Below are 19285 nucleotides of genomic sequence, written 5' to 3'. Positions count from 1 at the left end.
GGGGATGGTCTGGTTAATATAGCACTGTGCCAGGGGATGGTCTGGTTAATATAGCACTGTGCCAGGGGATGGTCTGGTTAATATAGCACTGTGCCAGGGGATGGTCTGGTTAATATAGCACTGTGCCAGGGGATGGTCTGGTTAATATAGCACTGTACCAGGGGATGGTCTGGTTAATATAGCACTGTGCCAGGGGATGGTCTGGTTAATATAGCACTGTGCCAGGGGATGGTCTGGTTAATATAGCACTGTGCCAGGGGATGGTCTGGTTAATATAGCACTTGCCAGGGGATGGTCTGGTTAATATAGCACTAGCACTGGTTAATATAGCACTGTGCAGGGGATGGTCTGGTTAATATAGCACTGTGCCAGGGGATGGTCTGGTTAATATAGCACTGTGCCAGGGGATGGTCTGGTTAATATAGCACTGTACCAGGGGATGGTCTGGTTAATATAGCACTGTGCCAGGGATGGTCTGGTTAATATAGCACTGTGCCAGGGGATGGTCTTGTTAATATAGCACTGTGCCAGGGGATGGTCTGGTTAATATAGCACTGTGCCAGGGGATGGTCTGGTTAATATAGCACTGTGCCATGCCAGGGGATGGTCTGGTTAATATAGCACTGTGCCAGGGGATGGTCTGGTTAATATAGCACTGTACCAGGGGATGGTCTGGTTAATATAGCACTGTACCAGGGGATGGTCTGGTTAATATAGCACTGTGCCAGGGGATGGTCTGGTTAATATAGCACTGTGCCAGGGGATGGTCTGGTTAATATAGCACTGTGCCAGGGGATGGTCTGGTTAATATAGCACTGTGCCAGGGGATGGTCTGGTTAATATAGCACTGTGCCAGGGGATGGTCTGGTTAATATAGCACTGTGCCAGGGGATGGTCTGGTTAATATATCACTCTGCCAGGGGATGGTCTGGTTAATATAGCACTGTGCCAGGGGATGGTCTGGTTAATATAGCACTGTGCCAGGGGATGGTCTGGTTAATATAGCACTGTGCCAGGGGATGGTCTGGTTAATATAGCACTGTGCCATGCCAGGGGATGGTCTGGTTAATATATCACTCTTCCAGGGGATGGTCTGGTTAATATAGCACTGTGCCAGGGGATGGTCTGGTTAATATAGCACTGTGCCAGGGGATGGTCTGGTTAATATAGCACTGTGCCAGGGGATGGTCTGGTTAATATAGCACTGTGCCATGCCAGGGGATGGTCTGGTTAATATATCACTCTTCCAGGGGATGGTCTGGTTAATATAGCACTGTGCCATGCCAGGGGATGGTCTAGTTAATATAGCACTGTGCCAGGGGATGGTCTAGTTAATATATCACTCTGCCAGGGGATGGTCTGGTTAATATAGCACTGTGCCAGGGGATGGTCTGGTTAATATAGCACTGTGCCAGGGGATGGTCTGGTTAATATAGCACTGTACCAGGGGATGGTCTGGTTAATATAGCACTGTGCCAGGGGATGGTCTGGTTAATATAGCACTGTGCCAGGGGATGGTCTGGTTAATATAGCACTGTGCCAGGGGATGGTCTGGTTAATATAGCACTGTGCCAGGGGATGGTCTGGTTAATATAGCACTGTGCCAGGGGATGGTCTGGTTAATGGTCTGGTTAATATAGCACTGTGCCAGGGCATGGTCTGGTTAATATAGCACTGTACCAGGGGATGGTCTGGTTAATATAGCACTGTACCAGGGGATGGTCTGGTTAATATAGCACTCTGCCAGGGGATGGTCTGGTTAATATAGCACTGTGCCAGGGGATGGTCTGGTTAATATAGCACTGTGCCAGGGGATGGTCTGGTTAATATAGCACTGTGCCAGGGGATGGTCTGGTTAATATAGCACTGTGCCATGCCAGGGGATGGTCTGGTTAATATAGCACTGTGCCAGGGGATGGTCTGGTTAATATAGCACTGTGCCAGGGGATGGTCTGGTTAATATAGCACTGTGCCAGGGGATGGTCTGGTTAATATAGCACTGTGCCAGGGGATGGTCTGGTTAATATAGCACTGTGCCAGGGGATGGTCTGGTTAATATAGCACTCTGCCAGGGGATGGTCTGGTTAATATAGCACTGTGCCAGGGGATGGTCTGGTTAATATAGCACTGTGCCAGGGGATGGTCTGGTTAATATAGCACTGTGCCAGGGGATGGTCTGGGTAATATAGCACTGTGCCATGCCAGGGGATGGTCTGGTTAATATAGCACTGTGCCAGGGGATGGTCTGGTTAATATAGCACTGTGCCAGGGGATGGTCTGGTTAATATAGCACTGTACCAGGGGATGGTCTGGTTAATATATCACTCTGCCAGGGGATGGTCTGGTTAATATAGCACTGTACCAGGGGATGGTCTGGTTAATATAGCACTGTGCCAGGGGATGGTCTGGTCAATATAGCACTGTGCCAGGGGATGGTCTCACACCTCTCACTTCTCACTGCTAATTGAAGTTTCCGCCAGGTCCGTTCTGTCCTAGCAGCTCGGCAGCCTTATTAACCTTATTTATTCATCTTCATATAATAAAAAATCACCTAGAGATTACTGTCTTTGAATTTTAGCCTTCAGAAGTAGGTTCAGACTGAACGTTCCACAGTTTTTGTGTCTGATGTTATTTCCAGGTTCCACTGTGTTTCTTCTGCAGATTTTGTTTTGTTAGAAGTTTTTTCTTGATAGGAATAGTCCATTCAGGTCATTTTGGCGAAAATCAAGGTTTTTTTCTCTCTCTGCTGTTCCCAGGAGTCTTGTTGAATATGTTGTAGAGCTCCCAGGAGTCTTGTTGAATATGTTGTAGAGCTCCCAGGAGTCTTGTTGAATATGTTGTAGAGCTCCCAGGAGTCTTGTTGAATATGTTGTAGAGCTCCAGGAGTCTTGTTGAATATGTTGTAGAGCTCCGAGGAGCTCAGTTTGGCGGCCAGCTCTAGGAAGAGTTTTGGTGGTTCCAAACTTCCTCCATTTAAGAACGATGGAGGCAGAGTGGCGCAGCGGTCTCAGGCACTGCAGTGTTGTGGCGTCACTACAGCCTGGAGTTCGATTCCTTTGACCTCATGGCTTGGTTTTTACTCTGACATGTACTGTCAACTGTGGGACCTTATATAGACAGGTGTGTCCCTTTTCCAAATCATGTCCAATCAATTGAATTTCCCGCAGATGGACTCCAATCAAGTTGTAGAAACATCTCAAGGATGATCAATGGAAACAGGATGCACCTGAGCTCATAGCAAAGGGTCTGAATACCTATGTAAATAAGGTATTTCTGTTTTTTTCTTTTTAAAACCTGCTCTCACTTTGTCATTATAGGTTATTGTGTGTAGATTGATGAGGAGAAAAAAATATTTCATAAATTTAAAATAAGGCTGTAACGTAACAAAATGTGGAAAAAGGTAAGGGGTCTGAATTACTTTCCTAATGCACTGTACACACACACACACACACACACACACACACACACACACACACACACACACACATTTTGGACCCAATCCAGACAGATGCAGAGATCTCTTAATTAACTATGGACAGAAAGCGCTACACACACACACACACACACACACACACACACACCGACAACGCCATCCTTGGACTGAGCACGACGAGCAGAGCCAATCTTAATTGAATCAAACATCGCAGCACAGAGCATAGCGCCAAAAGTCTGTCAGCATACAAAGGAAGAAGATTAGAGGGACAATTTGGAAGGAAAATACTGATGACACTGATGGAGATGTTAATATGACAATGACAGACTGACATTGCCAAAAAATCCCCCCCCCCCCCACAAAAAAAGCGGGATAATGCAAATTTATTTTGACATATACAGACATATACAACAGAATGTGGACCCAGAGGATATCACCTGAAAGTATTCATTAAAATGCTTGTTTCCATAGTGATCCTCGACAGTAAAAATAATAATAATAAAAATAATAACACATATAATGATTAAAAAGACGAGAGAAAATTGCAAAATAAATAAAAAAAAATATATAATTACATAAATACATTCATTTATATCGACGTCCTAAAAGGTGACACTATTCACTGTATTTTTCCCTAACTTAAAAAAAAAAAACAAATCTACCATATTCATTTCATATTAAAACAATCTATTAAAAACCCGATCCTTCAAATCAATACACCCGACCAGCAATAGGGGGCAGTGAAGAGTTCTCTCTTACTTAAGACAAAACTTGTCCAAATGAAAACCTTTGCCTGCTTTTTTCTACTTTTTTCTTTGCTTCATCTCTAAGGGAAGGCTATTCCATAGACAAAATGCCTGTATGGAAAAACCTGCTCCTCCCAATACTGTTTACACTTGGGATTTTACAATACATAACACTAGCTCTGGTATTGTGACTGTGTTGGTTACAGACCATATCAGTGTGGTTTTTCACGTAATCTGGGGGATCAATCATTTAAGATGTTATACATACGATTAGGTATAAGTGGGTCTGGACTCCAAAGGGTGGGGGGGGCATTCAGCATATACCTGATAACATTATGTGGGTCCTAGGGGGGCATTCAGCATATACCTGATAACATTATGTGGGTCCTAGGGGGGGCATTCAGCATATACCTGATAACATTATGTAGGTCCTAGGGGGGCATTCAGCATATACCTGATAACATTATGTAGGTCCTAGGGGGGGGGGCATTCAGCATATACCTGATAACATTATGTAGGTCCTAGGGGGGCATTCAGCATATACCTGATAACATTATGTAGGTCCTAGGGGGGCATTCAGCATATACCTGATAACATTATGTAGGTCCTAGGGGGGGCATTCAGCATATACCTGATAACATTATGTAGGTCCTAGGGGGGGGGGCATTCAGCATATACCTGATAACATTATGTAGGTCCTGGGGGGGGGCATTCAGCATATACCTGATAACATTATGTAGGTCCTAGGGGGGCATTCAGCATATACCTGATAACATTATGTAGGTCCTAGGGGGCATTCAGCATATACCTGATAACATTATGTAGGTCCTAGGGGGCATTCAGCATATACCTGATAACATTATGTAGGTCCTAGGGGGGCATTCAGCATATACCTGATAACATTATGTAGGTCCTAGGGGGGCATTCAGCATATACCTGATAACATTATGTAGGTCCTAGGGGGGCATTCAGCATATACCTGATAACATTATGTAGGTCCTAGGGGGGATAACATTATGTAGGTCATTCAGCATATACCTGATAACATTATGTAGGTCCTAGGGGGGGCATTCAGCATATACCTGATAACATTATGTAGGTCCTAGGGGGGCATTCAGCATATACCTGATAACATTATGTAGGTCCTAGGGGGGCATTCAGCATATACCTGATAACATTATGTAGGTCCTAGGGGGGCATTCAGCATATACCTGATAACATTATGTAGGTCCTAGGGGGGCATTCAGCATATACCTGATAACATTATGTAGGTCCTAGGGGGGCATTCAGCATATACCTGATAACATTATGTAGGTCCTAGGGGGGGGCATTCAGCATATACCTGATAACATTATGTAGGTCCTAGGGGGGCATTCAGCATATACCTGATAACATTATGTAGGTCCTAGGGGGGCATTCAGCATATACCTGATAACATTATGTAGGGGGGCATTCAACATATACCTGATAACATTATGTAGGTCCTAGGGGGTCCTAGGGGGGAGGGGGCATTCAGCATATACCTGATAACATTATGTAGGTCCTAGGGGGCATTCAGCATATACCTGATAACATTATGTAGGTCCTAGGGGGGGCATTCAGCATATACCTGATAACATTATGTAGGTCCTAGGGGGGCATTCAGCATATACCTGATAACATTATGTAGGTCCTAGGGGGCATATACCTGATAACATTATGTAGGTCCTAGGGGGGGCATTCAGCATATACCTGATAACATTATGTAGGTCCTAGGGGGGGCATTCAGCATATACCTGATAACATTATGTAGGTCCTAGGGGGGGGGGCATTCAGCATATACCTGATAACATTATGTAGGTCCTAGGGGGCATTCAGCATATACCTGATAACATTATGTAGGTCCTAGGGGGGGGCATTCAGCATATACCTGATAACATTATGTAGGTCCTAGGGGGGCATTCAGCATATACCTGATAACATTATGTAGGTCCTAGGGGGGCATTCAGCATATACCTGATAACATTATGTAGGTCCTAGGGGGCATTCAGCATATACCTGATAACATTATGTAGGTCCTAGGGGGGGGCATTCAGCATATACCTGATAACATTATGTAGGTCCTAGGGGGGCATTCAGCATATACCTGATAACATTATGTAGGTCCTAGGGGGGCATTCAGCATATACCTGATAACATTATGTAGGTCCTAGGGGGGGGCATTCAGCATATACCTGATAACATTATGTAGGTCCTAGGGGGGCATTCAGCATATACCTGATAACATTATGTAGGTCCTAGGGGGGCATTCAGCATATACCTGATAACATTATGTAGGTCCTAGGGGGGCATTCAGCATATACCTGATAACATTATGTAGGTCCTAGGGGGCATTCAGCATATACCTGATAACATTATGTAGGTCCTAGGGGGCATTCAGCATATACCTGATAACATTATGTAGGTCCTAGGGGGGCATTCAGCATATACCTGATAACATTATGTAGGTCCTAGGGGGGCATTCAGCATATACCTGATAACATTATGTAGGTCCTAGGGGGCATTCAGCATATACCTGATAACATTATGTAGGTCCTAGGGGGCATTCAGCATATACCTGATAACATTATGTAGGTCCTAGGGGGGCATTCAGCATATACCTGATAACATTATGTAGGTCCTAGGGGGGGGCATTCAGCATATACCTGATAACATTATGTAGGTCCTAGGGGGGCATTCAGCATATACCTGATAACATTATGTAGGTCCTAGGGGGGGCATTCAGCATATACCTGATAACATTATGTAGGTCCTGGGGGGCATTCAGCATATACCTGATAACATTATGTAGGTCCTAGGGGGGCATTCAGCATATACCTGATAACATTATGTAGGTCCTAGGGGGGGGGCATTCAGCATATACCTGATAACATTATGTAGGTCCTAGGGGGGCATTCAGCATATACCTGATAACATTATGTAGGTCCTAGGGGGCATTCAGCATATACCTGATAACATTATGTAGGTCCTAGGGGGGGGCATTCAGCATTCAGCATATACCTGATAACATTATGTAGGTCCTAGGGGGGCATTCAGCATATACCTGATAACATTATGTAGGTCCTAGGGGGGCATTCAGCATATACCTGATAACATTATGTAGGTCCTAGGGGGGCATTCAGCATATACCTGATAACATTATGTAGGTCCTAGGGGGGCATTCAGCATATACCTGATAACATTATGTAGGTCCTAGGGGGGCATTCAGCATATACCTGATAACATTATGTAGGTCCTAGGGGGGGGCATTCAGCATATACCTGATAACATTATGTAGGTCCTAGGGGGGCATTCAGCATATACCTGATAACATTATGTAGGTCCTAGGGGGGCATTCAGCATATACCTGATAACATTATGTAGGTCCTATTCAGGGGGGGGCATTCAGCATATACCTGATAACATTATGTAGGTCCTAGGGGGGCATTCAGCATATACCTGATAACATTATGTAGGTCCTAGGGGGGCATTCAGCATATACCTGATAACATTATGTAGGTCCTAGGGGGGCATTCAGCATATACCTGATAACATTATGTAGGTCCTAGGGGGGACATTCAGCATATACCTGATAACATTATGTAGGTCCTAGGGGGGGCATTCAGCATATACCTGATAACATTATGTAGGTCCTAGGGGGGCATTCAGCATATACCTGATAACATTATGTAGGTCCTAGGGGGCATTCAGCATATACCTGATAACATTATGTAGGTCCTAGGGGGGCATTCAGCATATCCTGATAACATTATGTAGGTCCTGATTCAACATATACCTGATAACATTATGTAGGTCCTAGGGGGGCATTCAGCATATACCTGATAACATTATGTAGGTCCTAGGGGGGCATTCAGTAGGTCATATACCTGATAACATTATGTAGGTCCTAGGGGGGCATTCAGCATATACCTGATAACATTATGTAGGTCCTAGGGGGCATTCAGCATATACCTGATAACATTATGTAGGTCCTAGGGGGGCATTCAGCATATACCTGATAACATTATGTAGGTCCTAGGGGGGCATTCAGCATATACCTGATAACATTATGTAGGTCCTAGGGGGGGCATTCAGCATATACCTGATAACATTATGTAGGTCCTAGGGGGGCATTCAGCATATACCTGATAACATTATGTAGGTCCTAGGGGGGGCATTCAGCATATACCTGATAACATTATGTAGGTCCTAGGGGGGCATATACCTGATAACATTATGTAGGTCCTAGGGGGCATTCAGCATATACCTGATAACATTATGTAGGTCCTAGGGGGGGCATTCAGCATATACCTGATAACATTATGTAGGTCCTAGGGGGGCATTCAGCATATACCTGATAACATTATGTAGGTCTGATAACATTATGTAGGTCCTAGGGGGGCATTCAGCATATACCTGATAACATTATGTAGGTCCTAGGGGGGCATTCAGCATATACCTGATAACATTATGTAGGTCCTAGGGGGGATAACATTCAGCATATACCTGATAACATTATGTAGGTCCTAGGGGGGCATTCAGCATATACCTGATAACATTATGTAGGTCCTAGGGGGACATTCAGCATATACCTGATAACATTATGTAGGTCCTAGGGGGCATATACCTGATAACATTATGTAGGTCCTAGGGGGGGACATTCAGCATATACCTGATAACATTATGTAGGTCCTAGGGGGGCATTCAGCATATACCTGATAACATTATGTAGGTCCTAGGGGGGACATTCAGCATATACCTGATAACATTATGTAGGTCCTAGGGGGGCATTCAGCATATACCTGATAACATTATGTAGGTCCTAGGGGGACATTCAGCATATACCTGATAACATTATGTAGGTCCTGGGGGGCATTCAGCATATACCTGATAACATTATGTAGGTCCTAGGGGGCATATACCTGATAACATTCAGGGGGACATTCAGCATATACCTGATAACATTATGTAGGTCCTAGGGGGGGACATTCAGCATATACCTGATAACATTATGTAGGTCCTAGGGGGGGCATTCAGCATATACCTGATAACATTATGTAGGTCCTATATACCTGATAACATTATGTAGGTCCTAGGGGGGGGCATTCAGCATATACCTGATAACATTATGATAACATTATGGTCCTAGGGGGACATTCAGCATATACCTGATAACATTATGTGGTCCTAGGGGGCATTCAGCATATACCTGATAACATTATGTAGGTCCTAGGGGGCATTCAGCATATACCTGATAACATTATGATAACATTATGTAGGTCCTAGGGGGGCATTCAGCATATACCTGATAACATTATGTAGGTCCTAGGGGGCATTCAGCATATACCTGATAACATTATGTAGGTCCTAGGGGGGGGCATTCAGCATATACCTGATAACATTATGTAGGTCCTAGGGGGGGGGGGCATTCAGCATATACCTGATAACATTATGTAGGTCCTAGGGGGGCATTCAGCATATACCTGATAACATTATGTAGGTCCTAGGGGGGCATTCAGCATATACCTGATAACATTATGTAGGTCCTAGGGGGGGCATTCAGCATATACCTGATAACATTATGTAGGTCCTAGGGGGGGGCATTCAGCATATACCTGATAACATTATGTAGGTCCATTCAGCATATACCTGATAACATTATGGGTCCTAGGGGGGAACATTCAGCATATACCTGATAACATTATGTAGGTCCTAGGGGGGCATTCAGCATATACCTGATAACATTATGTAGGTCCTAGGGGGGCATTCAGCATATACCTGATAACATTATGTAGGTCCTAGGGGGGGCATTCAGCATATACCTGATAACATTATGTACCTGGGGGGCATTCAGCATATACCTGATAACATTATGTAGGTCCTAGGGGGGCATTCAGCATATACCTGATAACATTATGTAGGTCCTAGGGGGGCATTCAGCATATACCTGATAACATTATGTAGGTCCTAGGGGGGCATTCAGCATATACCTGATAACATTATGTAGGTCCTAGGGGGGGGGGGCATTCAGCATATACCTGATAACATTATGTAGGTCCTAGGGGGCATTCAGCATATACCTGATAACATTATGTAGGTCCTAGGGGGGGCATTCAGCATATACCTGATAACATTATGTAGGTCCTAGGGGGGCATTCAGCATATACCTGATAACATTATGTAGGTCCTGGGGGGACATTCAGCATATACCTGATAACATTATGTAGGTCCTATACCTGGGGGGGGGGACATTCAGCATATACCTGATAACATTATGTAGGTCCTAGGGGGGCATTCAGCATATACCTGATAACATTATGTAGGTCCTAGGGGGGCATTCAGCATATACCTGATAACATTATGTAGGTCCTAGGGGGGCATTCAGCATATACCTGATAACATTATGTAGGTCCTAGGGGGGCATTCAGCATATACCTGATAACATTATGTAGGTCCTGGGGGGCATTCAGCATATACCTGATAACATTATGTAGGTCCTAGGGGGGGCATTCAGCATATACCTGATAACATTATGTAGGTCCTAGGGGGGGGGGGCATTCAGCATATACCTGATAACATTATGTAGGTCCTAGGGGGGGGGGCATTCAGCATATACCTGATAACATTATGTAGGTCCTAGGGGGGACATTCAGCATATACCTGATAACATTATGTAGGTCCTAGGGGGGCATTCAGCATATACCTGATAACATTATGTAGGTCCTAGGGGGGCATTCAGCATATACCTGATAACATTATGTAGGTCCTAGGGGGCATTCAGCATATACCTGATAACATTATGTAGGTCCTAGGGGGGGCATTCAGGGGTCCTAGGGGGACATTCAGCATATACCTGATAACATTATGTAGGTCCTAGGGGGGGCATTCAGCATATACCTGATAACATTATGTAGGTCCTAGGGGGGCATTCAGCATATACCTGATAACATTATGTAGGTCCTAGGGGGGCATTCAGCATATACCTGATAACATTATGTAGGTCCTAGGGGGCATTCAGCATAACATACCTGATAACATTATGTAGGTCCTAGGGGGGCATTCAGCATATACCTGATAACATTATGTAGGTCCTGGGGGGGGCATTCAGCATATACCTGATAACATTATGTAGGTCCTAGGGGGGACATTCAGCATATACCTGATAACATTATGTAGGTCCTAGGGGGGGCATTCAGCATATACCTGATAACATTATGTAGGTCCTGGGGGGGGCATTCAGCATATACCTGATAACATTATGTAGGTCCTAGGGGGGGGGACATTCAGCATATACCTGATAACATTATGTAGGTCCTAGGGAGGGGCATTCAGCATATACCTGATAACATTATGTGGGTCCTAGGGGGGACATTCAGCATATACCTGATAACATTATGTAGGTCCTAGGGGGGCATTCAGCATATACCAGATAACATTATGTAGGTCCTAGGGGGGCATTCAGCATATACCTGATAACATTATGTAGGTCCTAGGGGGGACATTCAGCATATACCTGATAACATTATGTAGGTCCTAGGGGGGACATTCAGCATATACCTGATAACATTATGTAGGTCCTAGGGGGGACATTCAGCATATACCTGATAACATTATGTAGGTCCTAGGGGGGACATTCAGCATATACCTGATAACATTATGTAGGTCCTAGGGGGGCATTCAGCATATACCTGATAACATTATGTAGGTCCTAGGGGGGACATTCAGCATATACCTGATAACATTATGTAGGTCCTAGGGGGGCATTCAGCATATACCTGATAACATTATGTAGGTCCTAGGGGGGCATTCAGCATATACCTGATAACATTATGTAGGTCCTAGGGGGGACATTCAGCATATACCTGATAACATTATGTAGGTCCTAGGGGGGGGACATTCAGCATATACCTGATAACATTATGTAGGTCCTAGGGGGGCATTCAGCATATACCTGATAACATTATGTAGGTCCTAGGGGGGCATTCAGCATATACCTGATAACATTATGTAGGTCCTAGGGGGGCATTCAGCATATACCAGATAACATTATGTAGGTCCTAGGGGGGGGGGCATTCAGCATAAACCAGATAACATTATGTAGGTCCTAGGGGGGGGCATTCAGCATATACCTGATAACATTATGTAGGTCCTAGGGGGGCATTCAGCATATACCTGATAACATTATGTTGGTCCTAGGGGGGACATTCAACATATACCTGATAACATTATGTTGGTCCTAGGGGGGGAACATTCAACATATACCTGATAACATTATGTGGCTCCTGGGGGCGACATTCAGCATATACCTGATAACATTATGTTGGTCCTAGGGGGGCATTCAACATATACCTGATAACATGATGTAGGTCCTGGGGGCGACATTCAGCATATACCTGATAACATTATGTTGGTCCTAGGGGGGGCATTCAACATATACCTGATAACATTATGCTGGTCCTGGGGGGGGCATTCAGCATATACCTGATAACATTATGTGGGTCCTGGGGGGCATTCAGTATATATCTGATAACATTATTTGGGTCCTGGAGGGGGACATTCAGCATATACCTGATAACATTATGTTGGTCCTAGGGGGACATTCAGCATATACCAGATAACATTATGTGGGTCCTGGGGGGGGGGACATTCAGCATATACCTGATAACATTATGTGGGTCCTGAGGGGGGGGCATTCAGCATATACCTGATAACATTATTTGGGTCCTAGGCGGTCTGAGTCAAGGTTGAGACAAGCCGTTTCTTAACTTTAATGTTAAAATATCTAGCGTTAACGATACAAACATTTACATTTGTTTGCCATTTTAGAAATAATTTTAGCAGCAATTCGGTCTCCAGAAAGGAATTGATCTAGGGACACACCAAGATTCACTTGTTTTAGATACACTTGTTTTAGATTCACTTGTTTTAGATTCACTTGTTTTAGATTCAATCTCCTTGCCTGCACAGTTTACCGCTATCTCGTCAGCCCTAAGCAATCTATGTTTTGTTCCAAACAAAATCGAAAATATTCATGACAACCAATCTGTAACGAAATGCAATACCTTACTCAGGGTCTCCTCTATGTAAACTGTGTCCGTCCCTGATTCCAGTATGGCCGAGTCATCAGTATAAAGCAGGAGTTTACTGTATCTGGCATATCCTTAACCTCTCTGGGGTAGCGTCCCACCTGAACAAAAGCCAGGGAAAATGCAGAGCGCCAAATTCAAATAAATTACTATAAAAATAAAACTTTCATTTAAATCACACATGCAAGATAGCAAATTAAAGCTACACTTGTTGTGAATCCAGCCAACGTGTCAGATTTCAAAAAGGATTTTTCGGCGAAAGCAAACGATGTTATTATCTGATGATAGCACCTCCGTAAACAAAGAGAGAAAAGCATATTTCAACCCTGCAGGTGCGACACAAAATGCAGAAATAAAATATAAAACATGCCTTACCTTTGACGAGCTTCTTTTGTTGGCACTCCAATATGTCCCATAAACATCACAAATGGTCCTTTTGTTTGATTAATTCCGTCCATATATATCCAAAATGTCAATTTATTTGGCGCGTTTGATCCAGAAAAACATTGGTTCCAACTTCACAATGTGACTACAAAATATTTCAAAAGTTACCTGTAAACTTTGACAAAACATTTCAAGCTACTTTTGTAATACAACTTATAAATAATCAAATAATCGATAAAATTGAAGACGGGATGATCTGTGTTCAATACAGGGAGAAAACAAACTGTAGCTTTCTGGACTTGCGCCTCTATCTAACAGTACACTTCAAGTGAGCCTCGTTCAAGATGGCCGTACTTCTTCATTACACAAAGGAAAAACCTCAACCACTTTCTAAAGACTGGTGACATCCAGTGGAAGCGATAGGAACTGCAAGAAGGTCCCTTAGAAATCTGGATTCCCAATGAAAACTCATTGAAAAGAGAGTGACCCCAAAACAATTCAATCTGAATGGTTTGTCCTCGGGATTTCGCCTGCTAAATAAGTTATGTTATACTCACAGACATGATTCAAACAGTTTTAGAAACTTCAGAGTGTTTCCAATCCAAATCCACTAATAAGATGCATATCTTATCTTCTGGGGGTGAGTAGCAGGCAGTTGAATTTGGGCATTTCATCCGGACGTGAAAATACTGGCCCCTGTCACCAAGAAGTTAACGTATATAAGAAATAAGAGAGGCCCTAAATTGCGCAGGATATTCCAAAGGATATTTCTTTGGCCTCTGACAGAACATCACCAACATTACATACTTATGTTCTGTTGGTCAGATAAGACCTAAAGACCTAAACCAAGACCTAAACCGATTCACTGCTACATCATTTATAGGTACACTTCAACTATGACAGACAAAATGAGAAGAAAAAAAATCCAGACAATCACATTGTAGGATTTTTTTTCTCATTTTGTCTGTCATAGTTGAAGTATACCTATGATGAAAATTACAGGCCTCTCTCATCTTTTTAAGTGGGAGAACTTACACAATTGGTGGCTGACTAAATACTTTTTTGCCCCACTGTAAGTTCTCATTTTAGCAGTGACACATAACCATAACGGAACAGTCATCTTGGTGGGTACAACAGTGGTGCCACAGCTGAATGACAAATGTTTCTGTATTACCACCAGTCCAGGCGAAAGGGAAGATTCACAATGTTTCATTGAAATGTACAGTTGTGACCAAGTAGCTGAGGAAAATCGAGGCTGTGGTACCGAACAACATCACTAAGAGGCCTACAGTACAAGATGATAACAGAAGAGGTCTGAGAACAGAGCCTTGGGGAAGACCTAAACTTACCTTAGATTTGTCTAGGTTGTGAGTTGAAATGTTTTACTGGCTTTCTGTGTGAAAATGATTTTTAGTTCTCTGTGACCTCGGTCAAAGTTGGTGTGTGTGGGTCTGGAAATGTCTAATCTAGCAATCCTTCTATAATCTAAACCTCCTGGAACAAGGAGCTGAACAAACATACACACAAAGACAACAGAATGACAGATATCTTAAGGTGCTACAGAGTTGATTCACCTGATATTGTCACACCCTGATCATTATCCCCAGTGTATTTATACCTGTGTTCTCTGTTTGTCTGTTGACAGTTTTTCTTGTCAGGTCTTACCAGCGTGTTTACCCGTCTCCCTGCTTTCTCAAGTCCGTTTCCTAGTTTCCCCCAGTTCTGACCATTCTGCCTGCCCTGACCCGAGCCTGCCTGGCGTTCTGTACCTGCCTGACTCTGACCCATTTATGAACCTCTGCCTGTCCTGACCCCGAGCCTGCCTGCTGTTCTGTACCTTATTGACTCTGCCCAGGATTACAGACCTATGCCTGTCCTGACCCCGAGCCTGCCTGCTGTTCTGTACCTTATTGACTCTGCCCAGGATTACAGACCTCTGCCTGCATTCGACCTGTCTTTTGCCTGCCCCCTGTTTGGGTCAATAAACATCTGTGACTCTAGCTGTCTGTGTCTGGATCTTATCCTGAGTTCTGATAGATATGAAAACAGACCAACAGATCCCTGAAGAAATTACAGAGCTGGCTACAAGATCACACACACACACACACACACACACACACACACACACTGTTAAAGGATTCCCAAGTTATCTTCTTATTTTCTCTCATAACTTTGAAAGAATTCACAAATGTAATAATTTTAAAAGTAGTTTGTGTGCCTGTTAAAGAGTCTGTTGGAGTCTGAGAACATGAGATCTATTATTCATTCTGGAGAAGAACAGGATTCATTAACATATTAGACATGTTAATAAGACCATAGCAGGAGACTCAAAAGCAGCGAGACGGAAGACCTCATTTAACTTAATTAAATATTAATTTAGCAAAAATGTTAATAATTTAATCTCATGTCCAATTAGTAATGAATCCCGTCTAAAGGCATGAAAAATGTAACAGCAGCAACACTCTAAAATTATAAAAGGGGTATTTTAATGTAATTTTAATAAGTAGATGATGACAACAGACATCAGGCCTTTTAGAAAAATCCAAAGCAAACTCTTCCAATTCTGTCAGATCAAGTGTGTGTGTGTGTGTGTGTGTGTGTGTGTGTGTGTGTGTGTGTGTGTGTGTGTGTGTGTGTGTGTGTGTGTGTGTGTGTGTGTGTGTGTGTGTGTGTGTGAGAGAGAGAGCGAGAGAGAGTGTGTGTGTGCATGCACTGTATAACGATCATGATGCTGCTTTAATCAAACAGAGGGTAGTATAGACTGGGGTACTATAGACTGGGGTGGTATAGACTGGGGTGGTATAGACTGGGGTGGTATAGACTGGGGTGGTATAGACTGGGCTAGTATAGACTGGGGTACTATAGACTGGGGTACTATAGACTGGGGTACTATAGACTGGGGTAGTATAGACTGGGGTAGTATAGACTGGGGTACTATAGACTGGGGTGGTATAGACTGGGGTGGTATAGACTGGGGTGGTATAGACTGGGGTACTATAGACTGGGGTACTATAGACTGGGGTACTATAGACTGGGCTAGTATAGACTGGGGTACTATAGACTGGGGTACTATAGACTGGGGTACTATAGACTGGGGTACTATAGACTGGGGTAGTATATACTGGGGTACTATAGACTGGGGTACTATAGACTGGGGTACTATAGACTGGGGTAGTATAGACTGGGGTAGTATAGACTGGGGTACTATAGACTGGGGTACTATAGACTGGGGTAGTATAGACTGGGGTAGTATAGACTGGGGTACTATAGACTGGGGTACTATAGACTGGGGTACTATAGACTGGGGCAGAATAGACTGGGGTAGTATAGACTGGGGTACTATAGACTGGGGCAGAATAGACTGGGGCAGAATATACTGGGGCACTATAGACTGGGGTACTATAGATTGGGGTAGTATAGACATGGGCATGGTTTGACGTCTACTACTGGGGTAGTATAGACTGGGGTAGTATTGACTGGGGTAGTCTAGACTGGGGTAGTATAGACTGGGGTAGTCTAGACTGGGGTAGTATAGACTGGGGTAGTCTAGACTGGGGTAGTCTAGACTGGGTTAGTCTAGGCTGGGTTAGTCTAGGCTGGGGTAGTCTAGGCTGGGGTAGTCTAGGCTGGGTTAGTCTAGGCTGGGTTAGTCTACTGTATTTAGCCTGAGCATGAGGGCTCGCTGGTCTGGTCTACTTCGATGAGGTTATGTAATGTGTACATGAGTCCAGTCATGTAAAGAATGTACATCCTCCGTACCACTCATCCTTCTCTGTCCCCATCTGTTGGTTTCTCTGCCGCGCTTCTCTAGTCTCTCTGGCCTGGATGATAGCAACCTACCAGATGGTGTCTCAAACACCTTTCTTTCTCAAATCTCTCTCTCAAATCCCTTCCCCACTCTCTCCAGGTCTCTCTGCCTCAGCCTCCTTGGTCTCTCTGGCCTGGATAATAGCGTCCTACCAGAAGACTCTGAGGGACTCCAGAGATGACAAGCTCCCGATGTCCTACAAGGCTGTGATTGTCCAGATGCTGTGGCACTTCTTCACCATCGGGGCCAGGACCATCGCCTTCGCCCTGTTCGCCTCAGTGTTCCAGGTAAAAGGTTACACACCACACAGAACATGCACTGAGAAAAGTGTATGTTTCTATAATTTAAACAAAGTTATCATTAATTGCAGGTTATTTTCAAGTTCTTGCTGGGTACGGTCGCAAAATTCTGGTAACTTTCCACAAATTCCCATTTCTTTTAGAAATCCTGGTTAGGGGAGTCTGGATTTCCTGTTTATTCCCTCTAAGTGGGATTTGGGGAAAAACCTGGGAATTTTCAGGAAGTTACCTGACTTTTTGCAACCGCTGAGCTGTTGTTTTTTCTTTTTTTAAATGTCGACGTCTCTGTGTTGCAGCTCTACTTCGGTATCTTCGTCGTGAGCCACTGGTGCCTCATGACGTTCTGGATCATCCAGGGGGAGACAGACTTCTGCATGTCCAAGTGGGAGGAGATCATCTATAACATGGTAGTGGGCATCGTCTACATCTTCTGCTGGTTCAACGTCAAGGAGGGCCGCGCTCGCTTCAGGATGTGGCTCTATCACACGGTGACTCTGGTAGAGAACGTGTCCCTCATCGCGGCGTGGTATCTTTACCGCGGGCCGAACACCTCGGACTTTTACGCCCTCGTCGTGGTGTGTGTGGTGGTTTGTAGCTACGCTCTGGGGATCTTCTTCATGTTGGGGTATTATTGTCTCCTGCACCCTGACGGGCCGGTGTCCGCGGCTCAGTGGGGGGGGTGTGTGGAGGATGGGGGGTTGATGGTGGAGTCCTGTGTGACCCCAGCCGAGGCATCACCCCTCCCCCCTCCAGACGTGGTCACCAGCCCCCCTAGGACTCTAACTAGGACTGCAGGTGCGGATCGGGGCGAGGTGGTACCAGGAGATCTAGCTGTGTTCCAGGTTAGATCCACCGCCACTACCTCTCCGGCCCTGGCCCCTCGGCCCCTCAGGACAGAGGGGCCAGTGATCCGGATAGACCTTCCCAGAAAAAGGTACCCTGCCTGGGATGCTCACTTCATCGACAGGCGGCTGCGGAAGACCATCCTGGTCCTGGAGAACACCTCCCCGGTCACGCCCAGGATCCAATACCGCAGTCTGAGCAAACCCAAGGAGGTTATGGAGTATGAGACTACCGTGTAATGTAATGTAATCTAGCTACACTACCTCCACCAGTACAGCAGGGGGCTCCACCAGCCAGGTGAAGAAAGAGAATGAACCATGATACTCTTATCCTCCTGTTTGAAGTAAATTAAAGGGTGCTTGGAGACAACAGTGTATACTATAAGTGTACCCTAGTCCCTCTGTGGGAAGGGGAGACAAGGGGAGTTGAGAGAAGAAGGTTGAGGAGGCGGTGCTATTGGAGGACTGTGTACAGGTGTAAGACAGGTGTCAGGGATTTACAGGTCAGGTGACGTGGGCGTGTCAGTAAATGTACCTGTTTATGACCAGTGCATGTGTGGAGTGTTTCCGCTCAGCTGTTGCCACATTCTGTGTGTACTGTAGGAGCCAATCGGCTGTAGCCGAGATCGAGGGTGAGAGGTGAAAGGTCATCTAAGGTCACACCAGGTC

General features: G+C 44.6%; 1 protein-coding gene across 2 annotated transcripts in view; it reads left to right on the top strand.

The window, feature by feature from the left end:
* The window catches only part of LOC115116144 (XK-related protein 7-like), a 145838-nt gene extending 126982 nt beyond the window's left edge, over positions 1–18856 (top strand). For both annotated transcript variants that reach the window (XM_065020967.1, XM_065020966.1), the window contains exons 4-5: positions 17575–17762; positions 18071–18856. In XM_065020967.1, the coding sequence (XP_064877039.1) occupies positions 17575–17762; positions 18071–18856 (974 nt within the window). The remainder of the gene's footprint in view (positions 1–17574; positions 17763–18070) is intronic.
* Positions 18857–19285: the final 429 nt, after the last annotated feature.

The sequence above is a fragment of the Oncorhynchus nerka genome, linkage group LG7, assembly GCF_034236695.1.
Source record: "Oncorhynchus nerka isolate Pitt River linkage group LG7, Oner_Uvic_2.0, whole genome shotgun sequence".
Taxonomy (NCBI): domain Eukaryota; kingdom Metazoa; phylum Chordata; class Actinopteri; order Salmoniformes; family Salmonidae; genus Oncorhynchus; species Oncorhynchus nerka.
This window is presented reverse-complemented; position numbering and strand designations above follow the sequence as displayed.